Source organism: Sciurus carolinensis, chromosome 3 (assembly GCF_902686445.1).
Source record: "Sciurus carolinensis chromosome 3, mSciCar1.2, whole genome shotgun sequence".
In the NCBI taxonomy this organism is placed as follows: Eukaryota; Metazoa; Chordata; class Mammalia; order Rodentia; family Sciuridae; genus Sciurus; species Sciurus carolinensis.
Window position 1 is genome coordinate 168,119,391 of NC_062215.1, and position 24,568 is coordinate 168,143,958.

Below are 24,568 nucleotides of genomic sequence, written 5' to 3' on the forward strand. Positions count from 1 at the left end.
TTTAAATAACGTAAGAGTTAATATTACTATCTGCAGATTATAGCATTGAGGGCAGAGATGGGTTAGGTTAGGTAATTTACCCAAGGATTCATAGCTACCAGTATTATAGCTAAGACTAGACTACCCAGGCCTTTCAGTTATACTCCTTGCCTAGTTCTCAGGGGTTTGAGTGTGTGTGTATTTTGTGCATGCATAATGTACTTAGGACCATTGAGTCTTTTAGCACTGTTACTATTGGGAATTTATGTGAAGGGCTTTAGGGGCAATATGATAATCAGTAGTAGTTAATAATTTCATTGGGTTACAGGTAGAAAAAATAAGAGTTCTTCTTGTTACTAGAAATAAACCCAAGGGAGGGGAGTGTTTTTTAAGCTTTTAATAGCTTATTAATTTTGCCGTCTAAATTCTGTGTTATTTTCCTCTTAATATAAAGAAAATGGCAAGCAAGTTGATGTCAGTAATTCCTAGAAACTAAAAATATTTTCATTCATCAGCATAATCTGTATATTTCCTGATTTTTGGTGTGACCTTATATTTTGTTTTGTCTGGAACGGTCACAATTTATGCCTGTTGTTCTGACATTAATAGTACCCTGATGACTGAATAAAGTTATATAGTCACCTTGCTTTTTAAGGCATATTTCCTATTTCTTTTGCTGACTTGGAAAAACTTGAATATTTTTCTACTTAAGATTTAGTTATTAGAATGTTTTTGAAAATTGAAGTCATGTAGTTAAGCATACTTGATTATTGTTCTCTAACCTCTAGATTATAATTTGTGAACATTTTATCTAGTGAAACATGCTTTTGTTATATGTACTTGTATTTGATGCTTGAATCTGTCATTGTGGGATCTGATCATTATAAAAAGGTACTGAAAGCACTACATTTGTAGGTGCTGACTTTTCTACTCTTCTGCCTACCTTGTGCTTCACATATCTAAAATATATTCATTTTTGTCTTTTCACTTCATATGTCATTTGAATTCAAAGGTTGGGTCCTCTTAGTTTAAGCATGTAAAATAAAAGACTTGTTTTTATGGGAAGCTTAATTTTTCTCCAATGTCCCACAAAATGCCTAGGCATTTTATGTGACTAGCAGTGAACTAATTCTTGATTATGTAAAAAGGAGAAAACCTTGTGTGGTGAATATGAAACTTCTTAATTCATGTATCAGTATAATTAGGACAGAATAAAATCCTAGAGCTGTCATAGTTATTTGTTTTTGGTGGTAGGGATCCAACCCATGGTCTCATGCATGCTAGGCAAGCATCCTACCACTGAGCTATATTCCCAGCCGACTGAAATTAATGAACTTCGAAGGTTTGTTTTGCACAAACTGAGAAAAAGAGGCACAGAGCAAAAGCTGCTGTGTTTTGAGGTTTGGTGAACTTTTCATGACTGCTAGCTCATTCTTCAAAGCTCTATATGTTTTATAAAACTGAAGCAAGATAAACACCTGGGGTCTGTGTATCACCTGATTGCCACCTTCCCAGCAGCTCTGTCTTGTTGAAATGAAGAACTTTGAATGATTGGATTTCAGAGCAACTTTAAAAATGCATGTGTACCTGAAATAGTAGAAAAGGGTTGCAAAGAATGAACATATCAGAAACACCACAAGTTCGGTTCAGATATTTTTTGAGCTAAATATCTGAAATACTTTTAATTTTTTTCTTGTGTATTTAACACATATTAATTACAGAGAATAAGAGGGATTATATGATCATAGTGTTTACAGAAGACTTCACAGACATTCCTTCTAAACTGATCCAAAAAAGATAATAGGAACACTTATTTCTGTTCTTGTAAATTGACCCATCCTTTTTTTCCTTTCTCAGTGCCTTACTTTGTGTTGCTTCCTACTCCAGAGTCTTATTTTTTACCCTTTTATGTGTATGTGTGTGATATTTACTTTCCAACTTGTTAGAACATTGACATCATGATTCATATAAAAAGTAATGGATCTCTTGGCCGGGATCTATGGTTTGGTATTATGTTTGTCTATTCTTGGTTTTCCCTTCCAAACTTGTTCTTTTTCTTGCCATCTTGTTTATTAAAGGCACATTATATACCAAATAGCTCAATCCAAGATTTTTTATTAAGAATACAGAGATGCTAAAAACTAGATGGACTTTCTTGAAGAAGATAGAAAAATGTATAATTTTCAAATGGTTATTTTACAAATTGTGAAAGGAAAAAAAGTCCTAGTATTTAATAAAGAGGTTTGTCTCAGCTGTCTGAAAACGTGATCCTCATTAGACATTTTCATCCTTCTGAGTCCTGAATGGTTATGTATTTGTGTGCATTCATCTTACACTATGTTCTGTATGTTGTCACCATTTTATTTTTATGGTTTTCTTTTAAAGTAAGTGACCATGGTCAGAGCCTCTAAGTCTATAGGTTTCTGAACAAACTAAATTACCGAGTTTCTGTATTTCACGCGGTTATAGTTGCAATAATACCTTTAATATTATAAATGTGTTATACCTTTCATAGAACAAAAATATAGATAAGTGTAAGAGATGAGAGTAATCTCTGAAGTCACCTTAATCTCTTCCCTAAGTTTTGATAACAAAATTGCTCAAAGATTCCCTTGTCATTCATTCAGATAACCATGCTGTGAGGAAAGTTCAACCTATTTATGTCATGTATTGGGGCACAGGTAAGAATATTTAAGAGGTGGCAGGCAAAGAATGTATGTGATTGTTGATCACAACCGAACTATGGTAGTTAAATGTTCAGATGGGCATGCCTGTTTTTTTTTTAAACTAGTCTTAAAAAGTGAGGCAGCCAGCCAGAGGGGAGACAGATAAGACTTCCTCAGGCTCAAAGTGAAATTGTACTTAATTATACCACCCCTTCCGTGTTTATCAAATAATTGCTGAGTGCCTCTAACAATAAAGAACAAGTTACTGTGGTTACTCTTCTCTGGATCTTAACATTTGCCTGGGAGGAAAAGAGACAATAAATAAGTTAACAGAAATGTCATCTCCTGTGAAGAAATTAAGAGGATCGGTGATCAAGGAAAACCATTCCTTCTGGGTATGTGATGGTTCAGTGTGGCCTGATTAGCAAGAAAGAACCAACTTTTCAAAGATGTGGGTAAAGGAAGTTATTTGTAGTGGGTAGAGTTGGAGTAGTGGCTCTGAGGCAGGAATGAGCTCAGTTGTATGTGGTCTGTCTTTGGGGTGTAAAATTTAAGAAGGCATTTGGATCCTAAGAGACATCCTTAAATTCTGTGTCCTACATAACCTGTCTTAATCTAGCCTTGCCGTTTGAAGAATAGAAAAGATGAAGCGAATTTATAGGAAATTAGTCAGGGAAGAGGATTTGAGAGGAATACAGAGAGAGATGTAGCTTCTGAATCCCACTGGGCTTGGTAGGCCAGGATAAGGGGTTTGGTTTGTTCTCTAGTGCTACTGGAAAGGGAAACCCTGCAGAATGTTAAATAGGGGAGTGACCTCATTTAAATGAGTTGTAGGGGAATAAGAATGAAAGCAGTTTGACCAATTTGGTAAGAGTTCAGGGGAAAGATGGACCAGGATGAAAGGAATGGAGGTGGAAAGAAATGACTAGATTCTGGGCATATTTTGTAGATAGTTGATATAATTTGTAGATGGATTTAGAAATGAGTTGTGAAGATAAATGTCATGGAAAGCACCTCACAGATTTTTGTGTTGAGCAGTCAAGGGAATGGTACATTACTGACAGTGGAATGACCAAGAGAAAAAAGGACAATGAATGAGAATTTTCTTTTTCAGAACTTGCCGAGTTTGGTGGGACTGTTAGATGGTCTACTTAAGCAATCACGTAAAAAAAGGTTGGGTATCCAAGTTAGGGGTCTGAACTGGAGATGAAATTTCTGAAGCCTTTGAGGTAAAGTTCTTGAGAGTCTGACTTTTTTAGGGACACTCAGCCATGTGGACTAGAGTGTGAGTACAGATCAGTGTAGGTTATTAAATTTGATGGTAAGAAGCTTAGGGAGTTTGTTTAATTTCTAATTGTTTAGTGAAGTGTGAGACAGGGTGATCACATGGAAGTAGAGAAGAAGGGAGGATGTTTAAGTAGAGAAGGTTTCAAAGCTATTTCAGAGGGGGAGAAAATGAATATACTAGGGTAGAATAATAAAGTTGTGAGCTGCTAAGATCTATGTGCTGTATTTAATAAGGTGCTGTGTTTTTCTGCAGCAGTATTTAAAAATAAAGGCAGAATAAATTAATGAGTTTAATCTCTGGTTGAGCTAACCAGAGGGACAACAGGACAAAGTTAGGATTAGAAAATATATAGAACAAGTCAGATAAAATTAAGGAGTGAATATTGTCATCTTAATGTAATCTTTATGAGAAATATAATTACTAGATGACTCAGTGGTTTAAAGAATTAAGTTTATATTAAAGTCTTCAAAGATTTTAACATGTTTTATATATAAGGAAACCCTTGAATTAGATATGATTTCTTTGCCACATGGTGAAATCACAGGAGTTTACATATTTGGATTATATATCTAATGCCTTTTCAGACCATGCACATTCTTTGAAATTTAAGAAGCCTGTCATTTAGATTCTAGAATCTGGAAGGTCACCCAGTCTTATATTTTGGATTATACAAGTCTTAATAATTAACCAGTTTTTGCTCATTTTGGGCCCAATTCTCAACTGTCTTGTCACATCTGCAGAGCTCCTTTTGAGGTCATTGGAGCTCCCTGTACTGAACATTTCATAGCAGTGCAAAGCAAGGTGAGAGTTTGGCACTACTACAGTTAAAGCAAGTACCGTCTTAAGTACAGTTGCTTTATTCATCAAAATAAAAATTTTATTTAGTAGAGCTATCATTGAATTGGACACTAGAGGGCAGCATTTGTCCTTTTTTTTATTTTTGTTTTTATCCCACCTTGTCTGAAAATTCCTTGAATATTGTTTGCATTTTAAAAAATGAATATGGTCAGATGTTTTTTTAAGGTGTTATATATTAATAACAGCTGTGTTTGGGAACTATCTATGAGCTTGTACACAGTCTGTTTTTTATCCAGTCTTTACATGTAAAGAGGAATTTTTGGTCTTGTCTAAGTTAAAGAACATTCCTAGAGACAATAATGTGTTAACTAGCTTTAAAAGAACATTATTACTAACTCAAACTTGGTGTTACCTGCACTCATGCTATAAGGCTAGAACCAAGACTTACTTATTTTGGATGTGGCAATTCAAATTGAACAGCCATGAACATTTCTGTTACTTTGGGGAGTAGGGCCAGTTTCTATTTATGGGTCATGTTGTACTATTTGGTATTGAAATACAGACATTCCTAAGTGGAAGGAAAGTAAAATTTGGCATCAGTAGTACTTAGTACCAGGCTAGATATTAAATTAACAACTAAATCATTTAAGTAAAGGAAATCTGCACATGAATTTTTATTAGAGGGCCAAGAAATTGACCTATAAGATTCCATCAAACTGAATATTTTTGAAAATAAAAAGTCCTTCCCAGGACTGGGGTTGTGGCTCATTGGTAGAGTGCTTGCCTAGCATGTGTGAGGCACTGAGTTTGAATCTCAGTACCACATAAACATAAATAAATAAAATAAAGGTATTGTGTTCATCTACAACTAAAAAAATGCCTTTTTTTAAAAAATTATCTCTCCCCAAATTAAAAAAAAAAAGCCCGAGTTCTGTCACAGTTAAAGACTTAGGATGGGATTTCAGTTGATCTAGAAGATATCACAAAATAGCTGATTTTTAAAATAGATTTTTCACTTGAAACTCAATTCTAGATTTTTATTGGGTAAAATATCTTATGCAGATGTAACTGGTTATTAAATTTGGAACATTCTGACTTCTTTCTGTAAATAATAATTTGGTTATATTAAAAGCTATTTGTATCTTTTTTATGTTTATTAGGTTATTCTGGGAAATTATAATTGGCTGTCTTATGAAGATGTCTTTGTCCGAGCCTTTAATTTTGGAAATGGATTACAGATGTTGGGCCAGAAAGCAAAGACCAACATCGCCATCTTTTGTGAAACCAGGGCCGAATGGATGATTGCTGCACAAGCATGTTTTATGTATAATTTTCAGCGTAAGTAGGCTTTCTTAACTTCTGGAAGAGTGAACTTCTGTAATTTGGGGGAGGGGTGATACTGTTTAAAATAATGTTCCACCCTTAAGAAGTTAAAATTCTTGTAGGTAATCAGTGGAGAACTCTTGTCAGGATTTGGAATTTTTGGTCTCTTGGAAAAGGAATCAAATTGTGGAATAAATTATACCAGCCAAATGTAGTGAGGGGGCTTGAACCTTCGTGTGTGTGTGTGTGTGTGTGTGTGTGTGTGTGTGTGTGTGCATTTGCTGGGCCTTATCCATGCCGGGCAGATGCTCTTGCAGCTGAGGCACATTCCCAGCCCTACTTGAACCTGTTAAAAGGAGACTTTCTAGGTCAGGGAACTACACCTACACCCAGGGGTTATGGCTCTGCTGCCATCCCTGAGGAGTCCCCTTTGGTGTTCCTGGCATTTTGTTAATGCCACTTCTGTCAGTAGCAACAGCTGATCTCTAAAACATGTCCACAATGAAACTGGGGACTCCTGGGTGCTCATTTGCATGATCTGTAGTTTTAAATTGTGGTTATTTTAGTGGCAACTGTGATTGTGCAGTCTGTGAGATGGTCCTGAAATGTGCCGAAATGTGGTGTCACTTTGTCTTTTAGATGAAACAGCAGACACTTTTCACCGGATTTCTTGCTGTAAAATTCTCCAGTTTTTCTTTAAGTGTCACCTTTTTGTTTTCACAGGTTTGGGTTTACACTGTTTCTTTTAAGAAGCTTTGAAATAATTTTCTTCGAAGTCATTTTATGTCTCATTTTTTTCGGTTAGGCAGAAAAAAGTAAAAAAAAAAATCATGTTATTGTAACATCTGTAGGTGAAACAATAATAATTTAAACATTGATTAATACATCAAAATAATTTTAAGAAACATAACACCATTTCTCATAGACTTATTTATTTAACAATCTAGTGTTCAGAAAGCTGCTTCGTGATTCATATCCACTTCTGGGGTGTTATTTGCATTTGGTAGTTAATGAGGTGTTTGAATATCTGACTTCTCTTTCTTTTCCTTGTAGTTGTTACATTATATGCTACCCTAGGAGGTCCAGCCATTGTTCATGGATTAAATGAAACAGAGGTGACCAACATTATCACTAGTAAAGAGCTCCTACAAACAAAGTTGAAGGTGAAGACTGTAGTTGATTTATAACTGTCTGATACTTCAGAATTTTTACTGTGGTGAACCTTATTGATAACTTAATTCTTTCATGATCTTTTATATCTTTAATGTTTTTGCCAGCTTTTAGGAATATCATACTTTATTTCTTTTTTTTGGAACAGAAAAATTAGATTTCATATATATTCAGATAGACTAGAGTTAACAAATTGCTAATATGCCTATGTCTAAATTGAAGAGGTTACAACTTTTTCTTTTATTATACTTCTATTTTCTATTTTAAATTTTCTGTTTTAAATTTGTTATTTTGAAGGTCTGTATTTTAAAGCAGTAATTTACTGAGTTTAAATCACTGGATAATGATTTTCAGGATATTTTAAATGCTAACAAGGGAAATTCTTAATAAAATATAGGAAAAGGGTTTCTTCAGTTTCTTATTTGCTCCCTCTAAAAACAATAGTATCTGGGATATTCTTTTTAAAATAAATGTACAAGTGAAATCCCCCTCATCCCTTTTCCCTGCAACACCCCCACCCTGCACCCTTCCCCTTCCCCTTCTGATTTTGCTTCTGGAAACTTCGGCCTATGTTTACATGACTATTTTGTGAGGCAGTAACTTTGTCGATTAGGATTTGACCCAAGAACAGGGTGCACACTGTAAATCTAGTACTGTATAATAGCGAGTTAGACCAGTATTTGTTCATCTAAAAAAGTGGTCTTTAGCTTGTGCACCCATCCCTCTTGCTTTTTTTGAGGCAAAAAATTAAGTCACTGAATATAGTGAACTACTTTTATTGGGTCCAGAACTATTTGCTAAACTCTTGAAGAGTAAGGAATGTGGTAAATGTGTTTTTCCAGGATATAGTTTCTTTGATCCCACGCCTGCGGCACATCATCACTGTTGATGGGAAGCCACCGACCTGGTCCGAGTTCCCCAAGGGTGTCATTGTGCACACCATGGCTGCAGTGCAGGCTCTTGGAGCAAAGGGCAGCATGGGTATGTCATGTTTCCCTCTTTCCTTATGTGCAGTCTCCAGTCACCATGTTCTCCAGAATTACTCCAAAGTTGTGATCCTCAAGTTAGATCAAATATCACATTTGTCTAGGCACAGCTGGGGAAGGTGGGCTCTTCTAGAAATACTTTCATCCAGCCTTTGAAGAGAGAAGTTTAAGGAAAACACTAACATTAGTTTATTGATATTCTAAAAGTAGTATTTATTTGAAATGAATTTAAAACTTTTTCTCTTACATCATTCATTTTTCTTCTTTCCTTTTTCTGATAGTTTTGTATAAAGTTAGTTTTATAAAATGATGCCACTGCCTGTGCCCGTGTGCATCACTGTAAAGTGTTAATAGAGGACTAACCTGGAGCCCTCCTTTTACTGTCTGCTCCAGCTCTACCTTTCTAGAGGGGACAGCTTTATCCTCCAGTGATAAGCACAATTAAGAATGGTAAGTCTAGAAGTTAGGACTGCCAAAGAAGCATCAAAAAAAGTTAGAGTACAGAGTGTTTTGAGGGTTTGTAAAATCTCTTGGGCTGCTGGGACTATTTCCCCTGTAGTGGAAACTTAGTGATGAATTTGTTGAAATACTGTTTGGAGACAAGGACAATCAGAGTTATCAAATGTTGTCTTAGAAAGAGCAGTGTCCTTGATGTCCTGATGGCAGAGAATCGTGCTGTGAGTTGAAGAAGTGAATGGCAGACCTAGAAGTAGAGACTGGTGAGACAGAGGGGGTCATTCTCTTGGGAACATGTTCATAGAGTGTTTTTCCTTGAAGTCTGTATGTTAGGGTGTTATTGAGGGTGACCAAGAGAATTTCACCTCTGTGAAGCAGGGAACATTTTTTAGCGAATATCCAGATACCCTACCAGGCCCTTTCTGTTTCTTAGTTGAATTATTAGAGTAACTTTTTGTGTCAATTCCGTTCTGCTTTTTCTAAAGTTAGTTAGCCACATGGCAGCCATAGTTATCCTTGTCAGTTGATGGCATGCTCTGTTGAGAACACTCTGCTTTCTGTTCCAGAGTGAAATCCAAAGTCCTCGGCCTGGCCTCTGAGGCCTGTGGGGTCCTGGCTGCTCCTTCACCACCATTTCCACCATTCTTCCTCTTGCTCAATCCATTCCATACATATGCCAAGCGTATTTCTACCTGAAGGCCTTTGTACTTGCTTATTTACCTCTACTTGGAATACCCTTTCCAATTCCAGGATTTTTATAGCTCTTTTTCTCATTTTATTCAGGTCTTTGCTAAATAACTACAGAGAGGCTTTTTTCTGACTTTTTCATCTAAATAGCATCTACTGTCATTTTCTTACCTTGTCTTTACTTTTCTTTACGAATTTAACCTGTCTTTCCTAATAGAACATATGTCCTTTATATGTTTGTCTACTGTATGAGTAATTGTGTTAACAAATAAATGATTATGAAAAAAAATGGTGATGTAGCTGAATTTCTTAGAAGTGTGCATTTTTTTTTCTTCTTCTACACAGAAAACAAACCTCATAGCAAACCACTGCCCTCAGATATTGCAGTAATCATGTATACCAGTGGGTCCACAGGACTTCCAAAAGGAGTCATGATTTCCCACAGCAACATCATTGCTGGTATAACTGGAATGACGAGAAGGATTCCAAAGCTGGGGTATGTCCTAGTGAAGTAATAACACTGAATAGTTACGTATTCATACCTGTGGTTACATTTGTGTCATTTTAGTATGTCGCTAAAGTACTTCTTTAGTCTGTTCATAGAGGCATTTCCTTTAAAAAAAGTTTATTAACATCAATTACAAATAGTTACATGTATGAAGTTTGAAATGTAATTTGTAGATTTTTTTTTGGGGGGGGGTACCAGGGAATGAACTCAGGGACACTCAATCACTGAGCCACATTCCTAGCTCTATTTTGTATTTTATTTAGAGATAGGGTCTCACTGAGTTGCTTGGTGCCTCCTATTGCTGAGGTTGACTTTGAACTCGCGATCCTCCTCACTCAGTGTAGGTTTTTTAAAAGTGCAAATTTTATCTGTTTTACAATTGCAAACCCCCTAATTTAAATTATTTTAATCAGTCCATATTGTTGCCTTACATGTGTAGTCATTTTTATACCTAAATACAATTTAGATGAATAGATAATCTATCCAGGAAATACTTATTGAACTTCTGTATTTATAGTCTCTGATTTATGTTTTTAAGACTGACTCCAGTGGCAGTAGGGTACGGTCTCATGAAGTGGGAAGAGACTGATAAGGAAACTGGATGAAGTTTGAGGGATTGTAAAGGAAACATCCCCAGAGATGACATCACTAGTATAATGAGTGATCTGGTGCAGTGGTTGGATATTTCTTTTTAAATGTTTTTAGTTGTCGATGGACCTTTATTTTCTTTATTTATTCATTTATTTATTTATATGCAGTGCTGAGAATTGAACCCAGTGCTTCACATGTGCTAGGCAAGTGCTCTACCACTGAGCCACAACCTCAGCTCAGGTTGGATATTTTTGATGCCATTACGTATAAAAATTATACATATACACATGAAATTACTGTGGGATTGAACTTGGGGATGGAGAGAAATTTTTCTTTAAATGTGTACTCCTCAGGAAAAAACTTAGAGCCACAGTTTTCTTTATGATTTTGCCTCAGTTGCCCTTTGTATTTTAGTGGTGGGGATAGTTCTTGAAAAATGTACACGTAGGTACATACATTTTTTTAACATGTTAAAATAAAATTTATTATTCTTAATTATATCTAGCTCCCAGAATAGTCATGTTTTCTATAAAATTTCTGGAAGGCACCTGTGAAATCTATTTCGGTTCTAGTTGGTAACCCACTGAAGACTTCATTTCCTCCTTGGATGATTTCTTCTGTCCTTCAGTCCTCTGTTTGTTTGCCTTATCACTTTGTTTCTATAGCACTCAGTGTGTGCCTTCAAGTAGGAGTGGAAACAGGCACTGTCCAGGGAGCCTACCCGCTCAGTTTTAGGCTGGACTGTAGTTCTTTTTCCTAATATTCTCAGTGTCTGTCTCAGTGTTTGTTTTTCTCCCTCCAACAGCAGGGAGCTCAAATTAATAGCCTATGACCCTTCCATGTGCCTCCTGTGGCAGGGAAAGTGCACCTGACCTTTGCTTTTTTACATCTCTCTTTTCTTTCAGAGAGGATGATGTATACATTGGATATTTGCCCCTGGCCCATGTTTTAGAATTAAGTGCTGAGCTTGTTTGTCTTTCTCACGGTTGCCGCATTGGCTACTCTTCACCACAGACTTTAGCAGATCAGGTAACTTTGTAACTTGAAATACTTACCTAAAATAATTAATTTTTAGCACTTTTTTTCCCCTGTGAATATGACAATATATTTGAAGAACAACAATCATTTAAAAATAGGCTCTTTTTAATTGCTTTTTAGAATATAAGTATACTAAAATGATAAATTTACAATAGGTATTTTTAATCTAAGAATTCCATTGAGTTTTCAAAATAAGAATCACTTTTTCTTTCTATTTTATAGTCTTCAAAAATAAAAAAAGGAAGCAAAGGGGATACATCCATGTTGAAACCAACACTGATGGCGGCTGTCCCGGTAAGAATTGACCATTATTTAATATCAAGTACTAAAGAACCATCAGCAACTGCACTTGACAAGGCAGCTTATGTAGGATTTGTTCCACACCGAATATCAATATTGCCTTAAGTAAATCTGATAACATTTATACTTGCTTTATTTATCATCTAAATACTCAATTTAGTTTCAGCTTCCATCCGATATAATCAGTTACTTTCCCTAAATAGCTTCTTGTTACAATCATTTTTGTGATATTCATTTGCTGATTAGTAGAAACCTAAAGCACAACAGGAGATAGGAGGGGAAGGGTATGAGGACACTTTTTTTGTTGTTGTAGATGGACGAGATACCTTATTTTATTTATTTATTTTTATGTGGGGCTGAGGATCAGACCTAGTGCCTAACACAATCCAGGCAAGCACTCTACCACTGAGCCCCAGCCCCAGCCTGAGGCCACTTTTATCTACACAAATTGTATAATTACTTCCTGAGTCCTCAGAAAGCCTGAGTCACCAAAAAGAGTGACAGAGACACTATTCCAACTTTGCGAATTACCTGAGAAGCACCAAGTATCCAATTATAATGAGAGTGGAGAGGATCTGGGAATAAGATCATAGATATGGTACAGCAATAGTTTTCTGTCTATTCCTCATGTGGGCTTCCTGTAGTTCTCTGATTTTGCTTGTAAAAGAGTGTTGGGTACTTGAATGCTCAGACCAAGTAGTATTATATAGTTATTCCAAAATCAAATGTAAATGGGCAAAAGTTTTGGAATTTGCGTTAAGTATAATTATAATTTCCTAAGTAGTGTCCTGCTTTAAATTCTTAGTTCACTTAGAAGTTATATAACTTAAAATTGTAAAGGAAAACAAATTTTTTTGTCATTAAAACAAAATGTAATTCAGACAAGAAAATTTCATGGATGCAGCATGAACTAAAAACCAAAACCAAACAAAACAGAAGAATAAAATAAAAAATGCTGTGGTCTTTTTGTGAGTGAAATAGGTGGTATGTCTATATATTTATGTGATAAGTTTAGGAGATTTTTAAAAACATTACAAATAGTTGTTCATTTATTTTGTAAATTTAGTTTTTAGTTAAGAATAAAGAAGATAAACAAGCAAAGCAATATAAGCAATCTCTAAAGGTATATTCTTGCATTAAGGCATTTTTTTTTATTATTCATATGTATATCTAGATATAGTTCTATTAAAAATTATTTGCACAAATCTCACTTTTTTTTTTTTTTAAAAAAGACACATTTATTCAGCGTCATGATCAGACTATTACATTTAGCAATCAACAGCATGGGTGCAAAAAAAAAAAAGTCTACATTAAAACCCTTTGTTGGAATGCTTTACACTTTCCACAGAACAGAAACTAAAATAACCTGTTATACAATTAGTCACAAATACAGTGCCATACACGAGTATTGTCTAAACCATGTCTTCTCTGTAGCAGCTAGGCCCTGTAACCACTGTGCTTGGCTGAGTTCACAAATCTGTTGTGACCTGTAGGTTCCCTGTCCCTTCTCTGGCTCTCTTGTCCTGCTAAGCTTTGTTGCCTGGCAGTATTAAAACCTTCTGCCACTGCCATAGCTACTGCTGCTGCTGGAACTGCCATAGCCACCTTGGTTTCGTGGGTTGGCAAAGTATTGGCCTTCACCACCGTAAGGTCCAGAGCTTCTGTCTCCAAAGTTTCCACCCTTCATGGGTCCAAAGTTTGATGACTGATTATTGTAATTGCCAAAATCATTGTAGCTTCCTCCACCTCCAAAATTGCTTCCATCATTACCAAATCCATTGTAGCCATCCCTGCTGCCACCACGGCTGCCACCAAAGCCACCACGACCACTGAAGTTTCCTCCACCAACAAAACTGTCATTTCCACCAAAACCACCTCCGCGACCACCACCAAAGTTTCCAGAAGCACTTCGACCTCTTTGACTAGATGAAGCACTAGCCATCTCTTGCTTTGACAGGGCTTTCCCCACTTCATAGCTATGGCCATTCACAGGATGGTATTTTTGAATGACATTCTTATCCACAGAGTCATGGTCGTCAAAAGTTATGAAAGCAAAGCCCCTCTTCTTTCCACTGCCTCTGTCAGTCATGATTTCAGTAACTTTGATTTTCCCATACTGTTCAAAATAATCTCATAGATGATGTTCTTCAGTGTCTTCTTTAATGCCACCAACAAAGATCTTTTTGACAGTTAAGTGGGCCCCTGGTCTTCAAGAATCTTCTCTTGAGATAGCTCTCTCTGGTTCCACAACTCTTCCATCCACCTTGTGAGGTCTTGCATTCATGGCTGTATCCACTTCCTCCACAGTGGCATAAGTGACAAACCCAAAACTCTTGGTGTTTGGGTCTCTCATTACCACACAGTTCGTGAGTGTTCCCCATTGCTCAAAATGGCTTCTCAGACTCTCATCAGTTGTTTCAAAGCTCAGCCCTCTGCTGAATAGCTTCTGCAGCTGTTCGGGCTCTTTAGGGGACTCTGATTTAGACATGATGGCAGCAGGAACAAAGACTTTAACGATGCTTTCTCTGCGGCATCCACGGGCCGTACAAATCTCACTTTAAAGCTAATTGTGACTCTTTAAAAATTCGGTCCTGATAGAATATGTCTTTAAAAATATCTTAATATTGATAGAAATATCAGTTAGTTGTTATTTAAATATATAAGGCAGCTGTGATATGATTATTAACTCATACTTGTAGGAAATCATGGATCGGATCTACAAAAATGTCATGAATAAAGTAAATGAAATGAGTAGTTTCCAACGGAATCTGTTTATTCTGGCCTATAATTACAAAATGGAACAGATTTCCAAAGGGCATAGTACTCCACTTTGTGACAGGTAAGTGAAGGGTTATTAATGTGATAGTTGTGAGAAATAAATCTATTTGTAAAAGTCAAAGAACTCTTGAAAAATCCACCTGCATAAGAATTTGAAATTTTCATGTATGATTTTTGTTGTATTGAATATTATGCTTAAATTTTATGATATACTTTATTATCTTTGTTTTAATATTTATTTCAATATGAATATAAAATGACAACTAAGTATAATTAATATTTTGTTTAAAGTTTTAAATGACCAGTTTTAACTCTCACCTCTATTCAGTAGATATATGGTTTTCTTATCAAATAGTTAGAAATTAGAATGTGAAACTGTTATGTTCAAAATATTTTTATAGGAATATAAATACAGTTTTTAGGTGCTTCACATTATTTAATATTTTGTAAGGTTTTTTTTCCTGCCTTACTTTAATTACCTATCTTTAGAGAGATATAGAAGTTGCTATGGAAAGTCTGTTCATCTAACTTTTCTTTTTTAAATGGATTGCCACTTAGTCTTATCTTTTTCTGTATCCCTCACCCCCATCCTGTACATAGCTAGGGATGGAACCCATGGTATTAATAGCTCATGCTAGGCGAACACTCTACTACTGAGCTACTTCCCTGACTCCACCTTCTCCTTTTTTAAATTGGGGTGTAGTAAACCCTCTCTAAAGTGTATTTTCAGAAATATATCAATAAAGTGTTTGCATTTTTTTATTCATTTGAAATAATTTGCCAGATTTTTAAAAAGCAACAAATACTTTAAAACTTGAATTACTGAACTTTTAAAAAAAAGAGTTAGATTGCTATATTCATATATGTATATAATTCTAATTAAGGCAAAAGATTTGTTTACCATTAATAATTTTATAAAGATACAAGATTGTTTAGTATTAACATAGTAAACAGTGATATATTTTCACACATTTGATATAACAAATTGCTGTGGCTATAACGGATTTCCTTTACTTTATAAAATTAATCTGACAATTTTGAATTCAAATATTGAAAATTTCTTAAGAGGAAGCCATACATCTTCTCCTAAATTTGGATAGGTAACTTAATCTTAAACTCTCATATAACAAAATGGAGAGATTAGTCTAAAGATTTAAAAAATTCCCATTCAGCTTTAAAATCCTGTGATTCTCTGATTAATTTTTTTTAGCTTTGTTTTCCGCAAAGTTCGAGGCTTGCTAGGTGGAAATATTCGCCTTTTATTGTGTGGCGGTGCTCCACTTTCTGCAACCACACAGCGATTCATGAATATCTGTTTTTGCTGTCCTGTTGGTCAGGGATACGGACTCACTGAATCAACCGGGGCTGGAACAATTACAGAAGGTTAGTGTCATCCATTTAATGTCTCCTGAAATGCCATCAGAGGCTGGGGCACAACTTTAGGGTTTTTTGTTTGTTTGTTTTCTATGCTATATGAAAGAAGAGTAGTTAAGCTTTTGTGTAGCAGAATAGAGACAAATTCCAGATATTGTGATTATTATTATTGGTTTTTAGGATATAGTAGAAGTATCAGTAGTCAGTAATTCATTTAGAAGAATTTTTCATACTAAACTATGGGATATGTAATATTAAAAAGTAACATTCTGGAAAAGAAGCTATTACAGCAGTTATTAAATTTCTTCTTTCTAGAAAAATTGGATTGTCTTTTTTCTAGTTGTTTGGGTAAGTGTATTAAGACTCCACGGATTGAGAAATGTTTATGGGAGTCTTTGTAAGTGTAGAGAGATTAGATTCAGGTCTAGACAATATAATGCCAGAATTTATCACAATGTCCTGGTTGAGGAGGGTCTCTACTACCTGTTCTGTGGTCACTGGTGAATTGCATTTCATAGAAGAGAGTTATTTTGCTTCCCACTACTAAAAGAAGGTACTTTGCATTTTCTAGATAGTGATAGAGGCTAAACCTCTTAACTGAGCAGTTTTATCCCCTCTTTATCTTGAGAACTTCTATTCTACCTCTCTTAGATCTTAAATACTTTGGAGTACTTCTTTAATATTTCTGTATCTTTGTTGTGTTCTCTATATTTTATATGGTTTTGAAACTTATAAATATCATTTGCAAGACATAAACAAGCAATCATAAATATATTCATGTGGTTTCTTCTGTGGATCCTTAATTGCTCTCTTTTTAAGCTGAATGTGTTATTAATCAGTATCAGTTTATGTTATAAATACGTCTTTGATTTCTGATATTTGAATGATTTTCGTGGAGAAAACATTTTGCTGTGGTAAGTCACAATAGTGTCTAATAATTCAGAGTTTGCCATAAAGCTCTATGGGTTCAACAGTATACCTGTGTTGCCTCACAGCCTGTGGTTCATCAGTTTGCAGCTTTGCTTTCTGGGATTCTCTGGGGCTGTCTAAGCTTTTCGTTTTTAATAATTTAGAAAAATCAACTCATTAACTACTGTTCTGAAATACCTTTTCCCTCTTTGCATCTTAGTGTGGGACTACAATACTGGCAGAGTGGGAGCACCATTAGTTTGCTGTGAAATCAAATTGAAGAACTGGGAGGAAGGTAATAACTGATTTTAACTAGAGCATTAATTTTTTATAAGATTAAATTTTAAAATTAGAAGCATATTTAATTTTATTGTTTTAGAATACAAAATCACCCACAGGCACTCTGTTTTATTCTTTAAAATAGTTAAATTTTATTCAGAACTATTGGGTACGTTTATTTTGCTTGTTTCAAATTATAATTCTGGGGAATTATAATTGTTTTAATTTTGCTTATTACATAAATACAAGTAAGATTATGGCAGAAACTTGAGAAATGTACTAAATGTATAATGTTGATAAATTAGGAGTGATCATAACATTATTTTATAGAAGCAAAATCATAAAATTAATCCCTTTAGGTGTTTTACATTTTTTTTTTTCCCTATTCCCTGAGGTCTTCAACTTAGAATTATTAGAAGGAAATTTTTAGTATAATTCCACATAAGTTTGTCGCTTTTTCTACAAACAAGAGATTTGAAAGTACAAATCTCTTTTTAAAAATTTATTTGATCATATTAAAGTGTAAAAATTGCCTATGATTTATTGGGACATACATTTCTTGTATTCAAAGTAAAGATGAATCAGTTCTAAGACTCCAATGTCATTTTTTTTCAGCTATTTTTAGCAGAATTAATGAAAATATTCAATAAAATTAAGCTTGGAGTCAGTCTGAAGTTTCTCTAAGAATAAATCTTCTAAATATGTACTAATTTAGTTTTATACGTATTTGTTGCATTATTTAATGCTTGATAGTACTTTTACTGCTTTATTAGCATGCCATTTAAGACGATAGAAACTTTAAAACAATTTGCTTGTATAGTATTTGTAATTTATGTAGTAGATGGACGATATTGATTTTGGAACATATTTTTTTTCCCATTGTAAATAGTATCTTAAAAGCATAAATGCTTAGGGTTAAGCAACTGAAATATTGCTCCTAGTTTTTATATTGATAAACTTCGTTCATTCTCCATGTCTGCCTTGTTTCCTGTGGGAACTCTAGATCAAAATAAGTATTCCTATTAGGAAACTGATGTTTTTGAATTTTTGTGTGATACATATAGGGATAAAAATGGTGAATTAATTCTATAAATTATTCTGTTTGTTAGGCGGATACTTTAATACTGATAAACCACACCCCAGGGGTGAAATTCTTATTGGTGGCCAAAATGTGACAATGGGTTACTACAAAAATGAAGCAAAAACAAAAGCTGATTTCTTCGAAGATGAAAATGGGCAGAGGTGGCTCTGTACTGGAGACATTGGAGAGTTTGACCCTGATGGTTGTTTGAAGATTATTGGTAAGCCATCAGATATTTTTTTTTTATTGTAAACAAATGGGATACATGTTGTTTCTCTGTTTGTACATGGAGTAAAGGCATACCATTTGTGTAATCATAAATTTACATCAGATATTTTTTTGAAAGTGAATGTTTCTAAAATGGGCTTATGCTAGAGTACTGTGTTTAGAGAAGCTGCCCTCAGTGCGGGGTATATCTTTGTGTCATGTTGGTGTGGTCTGCTAGGCCATCTCTGAAATATAAAAACATTTTTCGTAGGGACTAAGGACTTATGAGGTTAGACTTTGGGGTCTCAGAAACTGTTCAATAGCAGTACTCTTAGATGACTTTACCATTCTTTCCTGCTTGTGTAGGGAATGCTCATTTTTGTGAATTGACATCTATAGATTATTGGGCAGGCTTTCCTGTCTGATGCCTTGCCCAATTAAATGAAAGAAATTCTGGCAGTTCCAATGCTGTATTTGTGTGTGGTCTGTATTTGTGTGTGGTCTGTATTTGTGTATATGGTGTGAAAAATACCTTCCTCGACTTCTCCTCTTAGGGACTTTTTTCTGTTAATGGCATCGTTATGCTGGTCATGCTAACTAGAAGCCCTGATGAGACTCTCCTTTCAGCAAGCTCTCCATACTGCTCTATAGTCCACTGAGTTAGCTTATGAGATGTGCTTCAGAATCACTTTTTTATTTTTTCCTTCTTTCACTGTCCCACCACTCTGTTCTTCTCTGTTGCTTTACTTGTGTCCCCACCCTTCCTCATACCTCTCACTGACACTGTGGTTACTAACCACTGACCTTGCCAGATCATTTTCTTGCTTAAAATCTTTCCAAGGCTGCTGGAAGCTCCGTTCAGGGTGCCTGTGTTGCATGACCCTTGTTCACCTCCTACCTCTTGCTTGTTTCCCTTCTCCCCTGTGCTGCAGTAATTCCAGCTGACCAGATTCTGGCCTTTGCCAGTGCTGTTCCACTTGGCTACCTCTCACTCTTGCCTTGAGACTCAGCTCAGGCTTCACTTGCAGGAGTATTTCTGAATCTGCGGATTGTAGAGATCTAACACTTAGTTCAGACAGAATGAGAGCTTCCTGATGGCATTTTTCATCTCTTCTTTGCCTCCCTGGTACCTACGAATACCAGGAACATACCTATTCAGAATGCTCCTGAAGCCATCATGATGGGGTCCCTTAAGTAGAAATTTATTATTTTTCTTTAAGAGGACATTTAATTGTATAAAAGTTAGGGCCTAATTTTATTATGTTTTTAATTTTAGTATAACTGGTAATGCTTAGTTTAGCAAAGTTTTAAGTAATTTGATAGCATATTATTCAGGGAGTGGCCAGTATTTACATGTGTGAAAGATGTTATTAGTATTCTCATTGTTTTTCCCTCCCTGCCTTTGTTTTGCCCAGATCGTAAAAAGGATCTTGTAAAACTGCAGGCAGGAGAATATGTTTCTCTTGGGAAAGTGGAGGCAGCCTTGAAGAATCTCCCACTTATAGATAACATTTGTGCATATGCAAACAGGTAAGAAAGTGGACTTCATGCTGTTTGTTCTGAAAACACTGGGTATTCCTTAAGCATTTTCAGCCTGCATGGACCTCTCTGTCAAAGGATTCTAAGAACTCTTCCCCTCCTCTGTGATTTCTGGGAACACTTCTCCTTACAACTGTTAGTTGATCCTATGTGGTAGAAAGTAGAAGAAAATAAAATCCTCTGGGTGCCTTGGTACTGCTAATTATCCATCTCTGCCTAGGGAAGCGTCATAGAACCAATCTGAAGAAAGGGGTTGGGGGAGTAAAGAAGTGTCAGCAGGTGGTCCTCTGTTGTGGTTAGCACCCTGCTTTCACCTCCAGGTTGCTTCAACCCTGGCTCGTGGGTGGAACTAGGAACGGCCCACCTAAACTGTTGCAGCACAGTCCAGATGATACAGAGAGTTGGGAAAGGGGATTTAAAGTTAAAATCTCAGATCTACATTCTTCCGAAATGTGTTGGGATTTTAGATTGGAACTCTCGATTGCATTTTTCATAACACTATAGCACAGAGTAATTTTTCTCGAGTGATATTATAATGATAAGATATTTTGTGGGTATAGCTGTTGACATAATTGGAAAAAGAAAATCAGGTATCAGAAAAGCCAATTTAGAAATGGACTTTGGGGTATAGCTCAAGTTAAGAATGAATTTCAGGTTGAATACCCCTTATTTGAAATGCTTGAGGCAGGAAGTATTTCTGTTTTCAGCGTATTTACAACTTTGGAATATTTACAAAGACTTGACTAGTTGAGCAAGCTGTACCTTGACTTATAAATGATTCTACCCTTTAATTAGCCATTTAGTATTTTCTTCAGTGAAACTACTGATCTGGATTTTACTTATATGATAATTATCACAACTATTCTCCCCTTCTTGATGCTGTTGCCATTTCTTCCAGTTACTATTTTATAGTCTTCAAAAAAAAATCTGCCTCTGTGCATACTCAGTTCCTCAGTTAATACAGATATTCATACTAAAAGAAAATGAATGTAATCACATTTTGATTTGCTGCCAATTTTTTTAGATACAATTCTTAATATTTGTCAGATTTTACATTTTTTTTTACCTGTTCGTATGAAGTACTGTTTTTTTTTAAAGATAAATTCTTTTTTTGAAATTTTCTTTTAGAAAAGCTGTGCCTGGCATTACTCATATCAGTAATGTATACTTGGAATTTATCATGGAATGCCAGTTTAAGATTTTTTAACAGTAAACTTTCCCCTGGAATATATTATGAATCAAACAGTAAAACTGACTCTTGCATGCAATAAATATGTCATACTAAGTATGGCACAAGCATATTTTGGTTTCATTTTGTTTTGTTTTTGGTACTAGGGAATGAACACAGGGCTGCTTTCCCACTGAGCTGCTTTCCCACTCCTTTTTATTTTTTATCTTGAGACGATTTTACCTAGTAGCTGAGACTGACCTCCAACTTGTAGTCCTTTTGTCCCAGCCTCCTGAGTTGCTGGGATTACAGATGGGCTGTCACATGCATTTAAAAAAAATAATAATAAAGATTTAGTTGTAAAATATCAAGGTAATCAGTTAACACATGATACCATGTTGTTTTTTGGTTGTTGTCCTTTATATATTTCAGTTACCATTCTTATGTCATTGGATTTGTTGTGCCAAATCAAAAGGAACTAACAGAACTAGCTCGAAAGAAAGGACTTAAAGGGACTTGGGAGGAGCTGTGTAACAGTAGTGAAATGGAAAATGAGGTCCTAAAAGTGCTTTCTGAAGCTGCTATTTCAGGTGAGTGTTCTGTTAAACCAATCTAAGAACTGAGATGGGAAGAGTATACTTCCCATCCGTTTAACCTGTCATGTTATAGAAGTTTGGGTACATCATTTCCTGCTTAGAAACCATTTCTACTTTTAATAGGTAGAAGAATATATATTTACCAGTTTCCATTTCAGCTTTCCTACTGTACACACAAATCATCCTCTCCCACCAAACTGATGTGCATGTCTCTTTAATATTGTGATCATTATAACCTTTGTTTTGTGGAATGGCCCTTTCTCCATTGAGCTGTTCTTCAGGGCTCTGCTTAGTTTCATAACCATTCTAGGCCATGGTGAAAGGTCCAAAACTCCTTTTGGAATTTTATACATTGCTAATGTATTGACAGTTTACTATATTGGTATATTCTGTACTCTTTTTTTCTTTTGGTCCAAAGCTAAAATTGTTGATTTGGTAAAAGTAGTAGTGTCTTTTGAGTTAAGCATTAAGTGTAATACAAACTTACATTTTTTAGTTTGAGTATGTCATGCAAGATCATGAGAAATGTAAATTTGCATTGAGAGAAATGGAGTCACTATTCTGGCCCTTTATTTCAATTGTAATTATGTTTTAGAATGTATCAGATTGAAGATAATTTTTAGGTAGCATAAAACTTTGAACCGATGCTAAATTTATTTAATTAATTAATTGACATTAAAGACATATTATTTCTCAATAAAGTGAAATACCCAAACATTAAAAACTAAGCATGATGTACCTTTTGCTTATTTTTATATTTAATATCTTTATTGAGATATAATGAGCCTACCATACAGCTCACCCATTTAATGTGTATAATGAAATGTTTCAAGTCGTGAAACCATCACCACAGTTTCAACACCATTGTCATTACCTCACAAAGAGACCTCATACCCATTAGCCGTCATTCTCCTTTATAGTATGTATCAGTGATACTTAATTCTCCTTTATTGATATAAGTGTATATATATAACACGTAAATGTTATGTTATATAAATGTTTATGTTGTATTCATATTATATAAACATGTGGATGTATGCCACATTTTGTTTAATCCATTCATCAATTGGTGGACATTTCTTTTGTTTCCACTCTGGACTGTTGTGAGAAATGCTGCTACAAATGTGCAGGTTCAGGCTTTTGTATAGATGATGTCTGTTTCTCTTGGATAGATTCCTGTGAGTGGGATCAATTTGACATGTTAGCTTTATAGTTAAACCCTTGTGAAGAATAGAATAGTCAGACTATTTTCTAAAATACTTTTTTTCCAGTCTTTTCCAGTATGTTGCCACTACTTTACATTCCCAAATGGGCTTATTAGGGTTGTAATTTTTCTGCATCCTCATCAACACTTGTTATTGTTCGTTCTTTTGATGCTAGCTGCCCTGAGTGTTATCTTCTTGTGGTTTGATTGGCATTTCTCTGGTGGCTAATTGTGATCATTGGCATGTATCTTCTTTGGAAGATGTTTATTCAGATTCTTGTTCCATTTTTTTAATGGTGCTATTTATTTTTTTAATACTGATTTGTATGGGTCTTTTACGTATTCTAAATGCAAGTTGATGATCAGGTATATGATTTGCAAAAATATTTGCCCATTTTCTGTGTTCTTACTTTCTTGGTGGGGTTCTTTGAAGCACAGGTTTTTAATTTTGTTGTACAGTTTATCTCTTTTCTTGCTTTTGCTTTTGGTTTCACATCTAAGAAATTATTGCCTAATCCAAGTCACACAGACATACCCTGTTTTCTTCTAAGAGTTTTATAGTTTAAGCTTTTTTATTTAGGTCTTTCCTCTATTTTGAATAGGATTTTATATATAATATAAAGAAGGGATTGAGCTTTATTCTTAAACAGAAAACCATTAGGATATATACCTATTAAGACATATATTGCCAGAAATAGGCTTATGTGATTGTGGGGACTTGCTAGGCAAAGCCTGAAATCCATAGGACAGACTCTATGAGAAAGGGTGGGCTGGACTTTCAGGCATTAGCTGAAGCCACTGTTGAAAGGCAGAATTTCTTATTTGGAGAAGTCTCATTTTGCTTTAGGCCCATCACACTGATTGAATCAGGCCCAGTAAGAGTTTTTGGAGTGTATGAAATACTTTCACACCAACACAGAGATTAGTGTTTAATTGAATAACCAGGCATCTTAGCATAGGCAGTTGAAACATACAAATGACCATCACAATATATTCATGTGTATCTACTTAAATCAGAGTCTCCAAATAAAGGCAATAATAAAGTTAGACTTTTGCCTAAAAGAATAGTTATCTTACTTACAACTGAAAACACACTAACCTTTTTCCCAGAAGGAGATGCAAATTCCTGGGATGATTTTTTAGTCTTGTCCTTCGTTAGCCTATAACTTATATGCTGTGATATAACATTGACACTATTAAAGAGTGTTATGATACATAAGTAAGAGTATTCATAACTAAATGAGGAAGGATCATAGCTGTTAAGAGTCCTCATTTCTCCAGCCTGCTCTGCAGTTTTGCTGTGTGTGATTTCTTAAAGCACAGGTTTAGATGGTATCAGTACATACTGAAGAAGATAATTTTGAGTTGGATCATAGAGTAGAATGTTGACTGGTTTGAAAAAAAAAAATCTAGCACTTACTCTATAGTCTTCGCATATTTCTGTAGTGTCAGGCTCCATCCACATTGTCTTAGGATATGTGCCTTCTTGATCTTGCTTGTGTGTTTTTTTCCCTCTTGGAAACCTCTCCTGAAATACTTTTAATCTTTGACGATTCAAAACTTGTTGTCTCTGTGTTTACTTTTACAAGGTAGTTTTAGATTTTTTTCCCCCCTAAGGTATCTTATGCCCTTAATTTTAGTAC

The 24,568-nt window shown here is 35.1% G+C and overlaps 1 protein-coding gene and 1 pseudogene across 2 annotated transcripts in view; one reads left to right on the top strand and one right to left on the bottom strand.

Moving 5' to 3' along the window:
• The window catches only part of Acsl3 (acyl-CoA synthetase long chain family member 3), a 74,300-nt gene that overhangs the window by 43,954 nt on the left and 5,778 nt on the right, over positions 1–24,568 (top strand). For both annotated transcript variants that reach the window (XM_047544645.1, XM_047544644.1), the window contains 12 exons: positions 5,892–6,069; positions 7,108–7,217; positions 8,067–8,205; positions 9,699–9,849; positions 11,358–11,481; positions 11,713–11,784; positions 14,490–14,629; positions 15,779–15,951; positions 17,072–17,146; positions 18,240–18,431; positions 19,834–19,948; positions 21,558–21,715. In XM_047544645.1, the coding sequence (XP_047400601.1) occupies positions 5,892–6,069; positions 7,108–7,217; positions 8,067–8,205; positions 9,699–9,849; positions 11,358–11,481; positions 11,713–11,784; positions 14,490–14,629; positions 15,779–15,951; positions 17,072–17,146; positions 18,240–18,431; positions 19,834–19,948; positions 21,558–21,715 (1,627 nt within the window). The remainder of the gene's footprint in view (positions 1–5,891; positions 6,070–7,107; positions 7,218–8,066; positions 8,206–9,698; positions 9,850–11,357; positions 11,482–11,712; positions 11,785–14,489; positions 14,630–15,778; positions 15,952–17,071; positions 17,147–18,239; positions 18,432–19,833; positions 19,949–21,557; positions 21,716–24,568) is intronic.
• LOC124979848 (heterogeneous nuclear ribonucleoprotein A1-like) lies at positions 13,340–14,278 on the bottom strand (annotated as a pseudogene).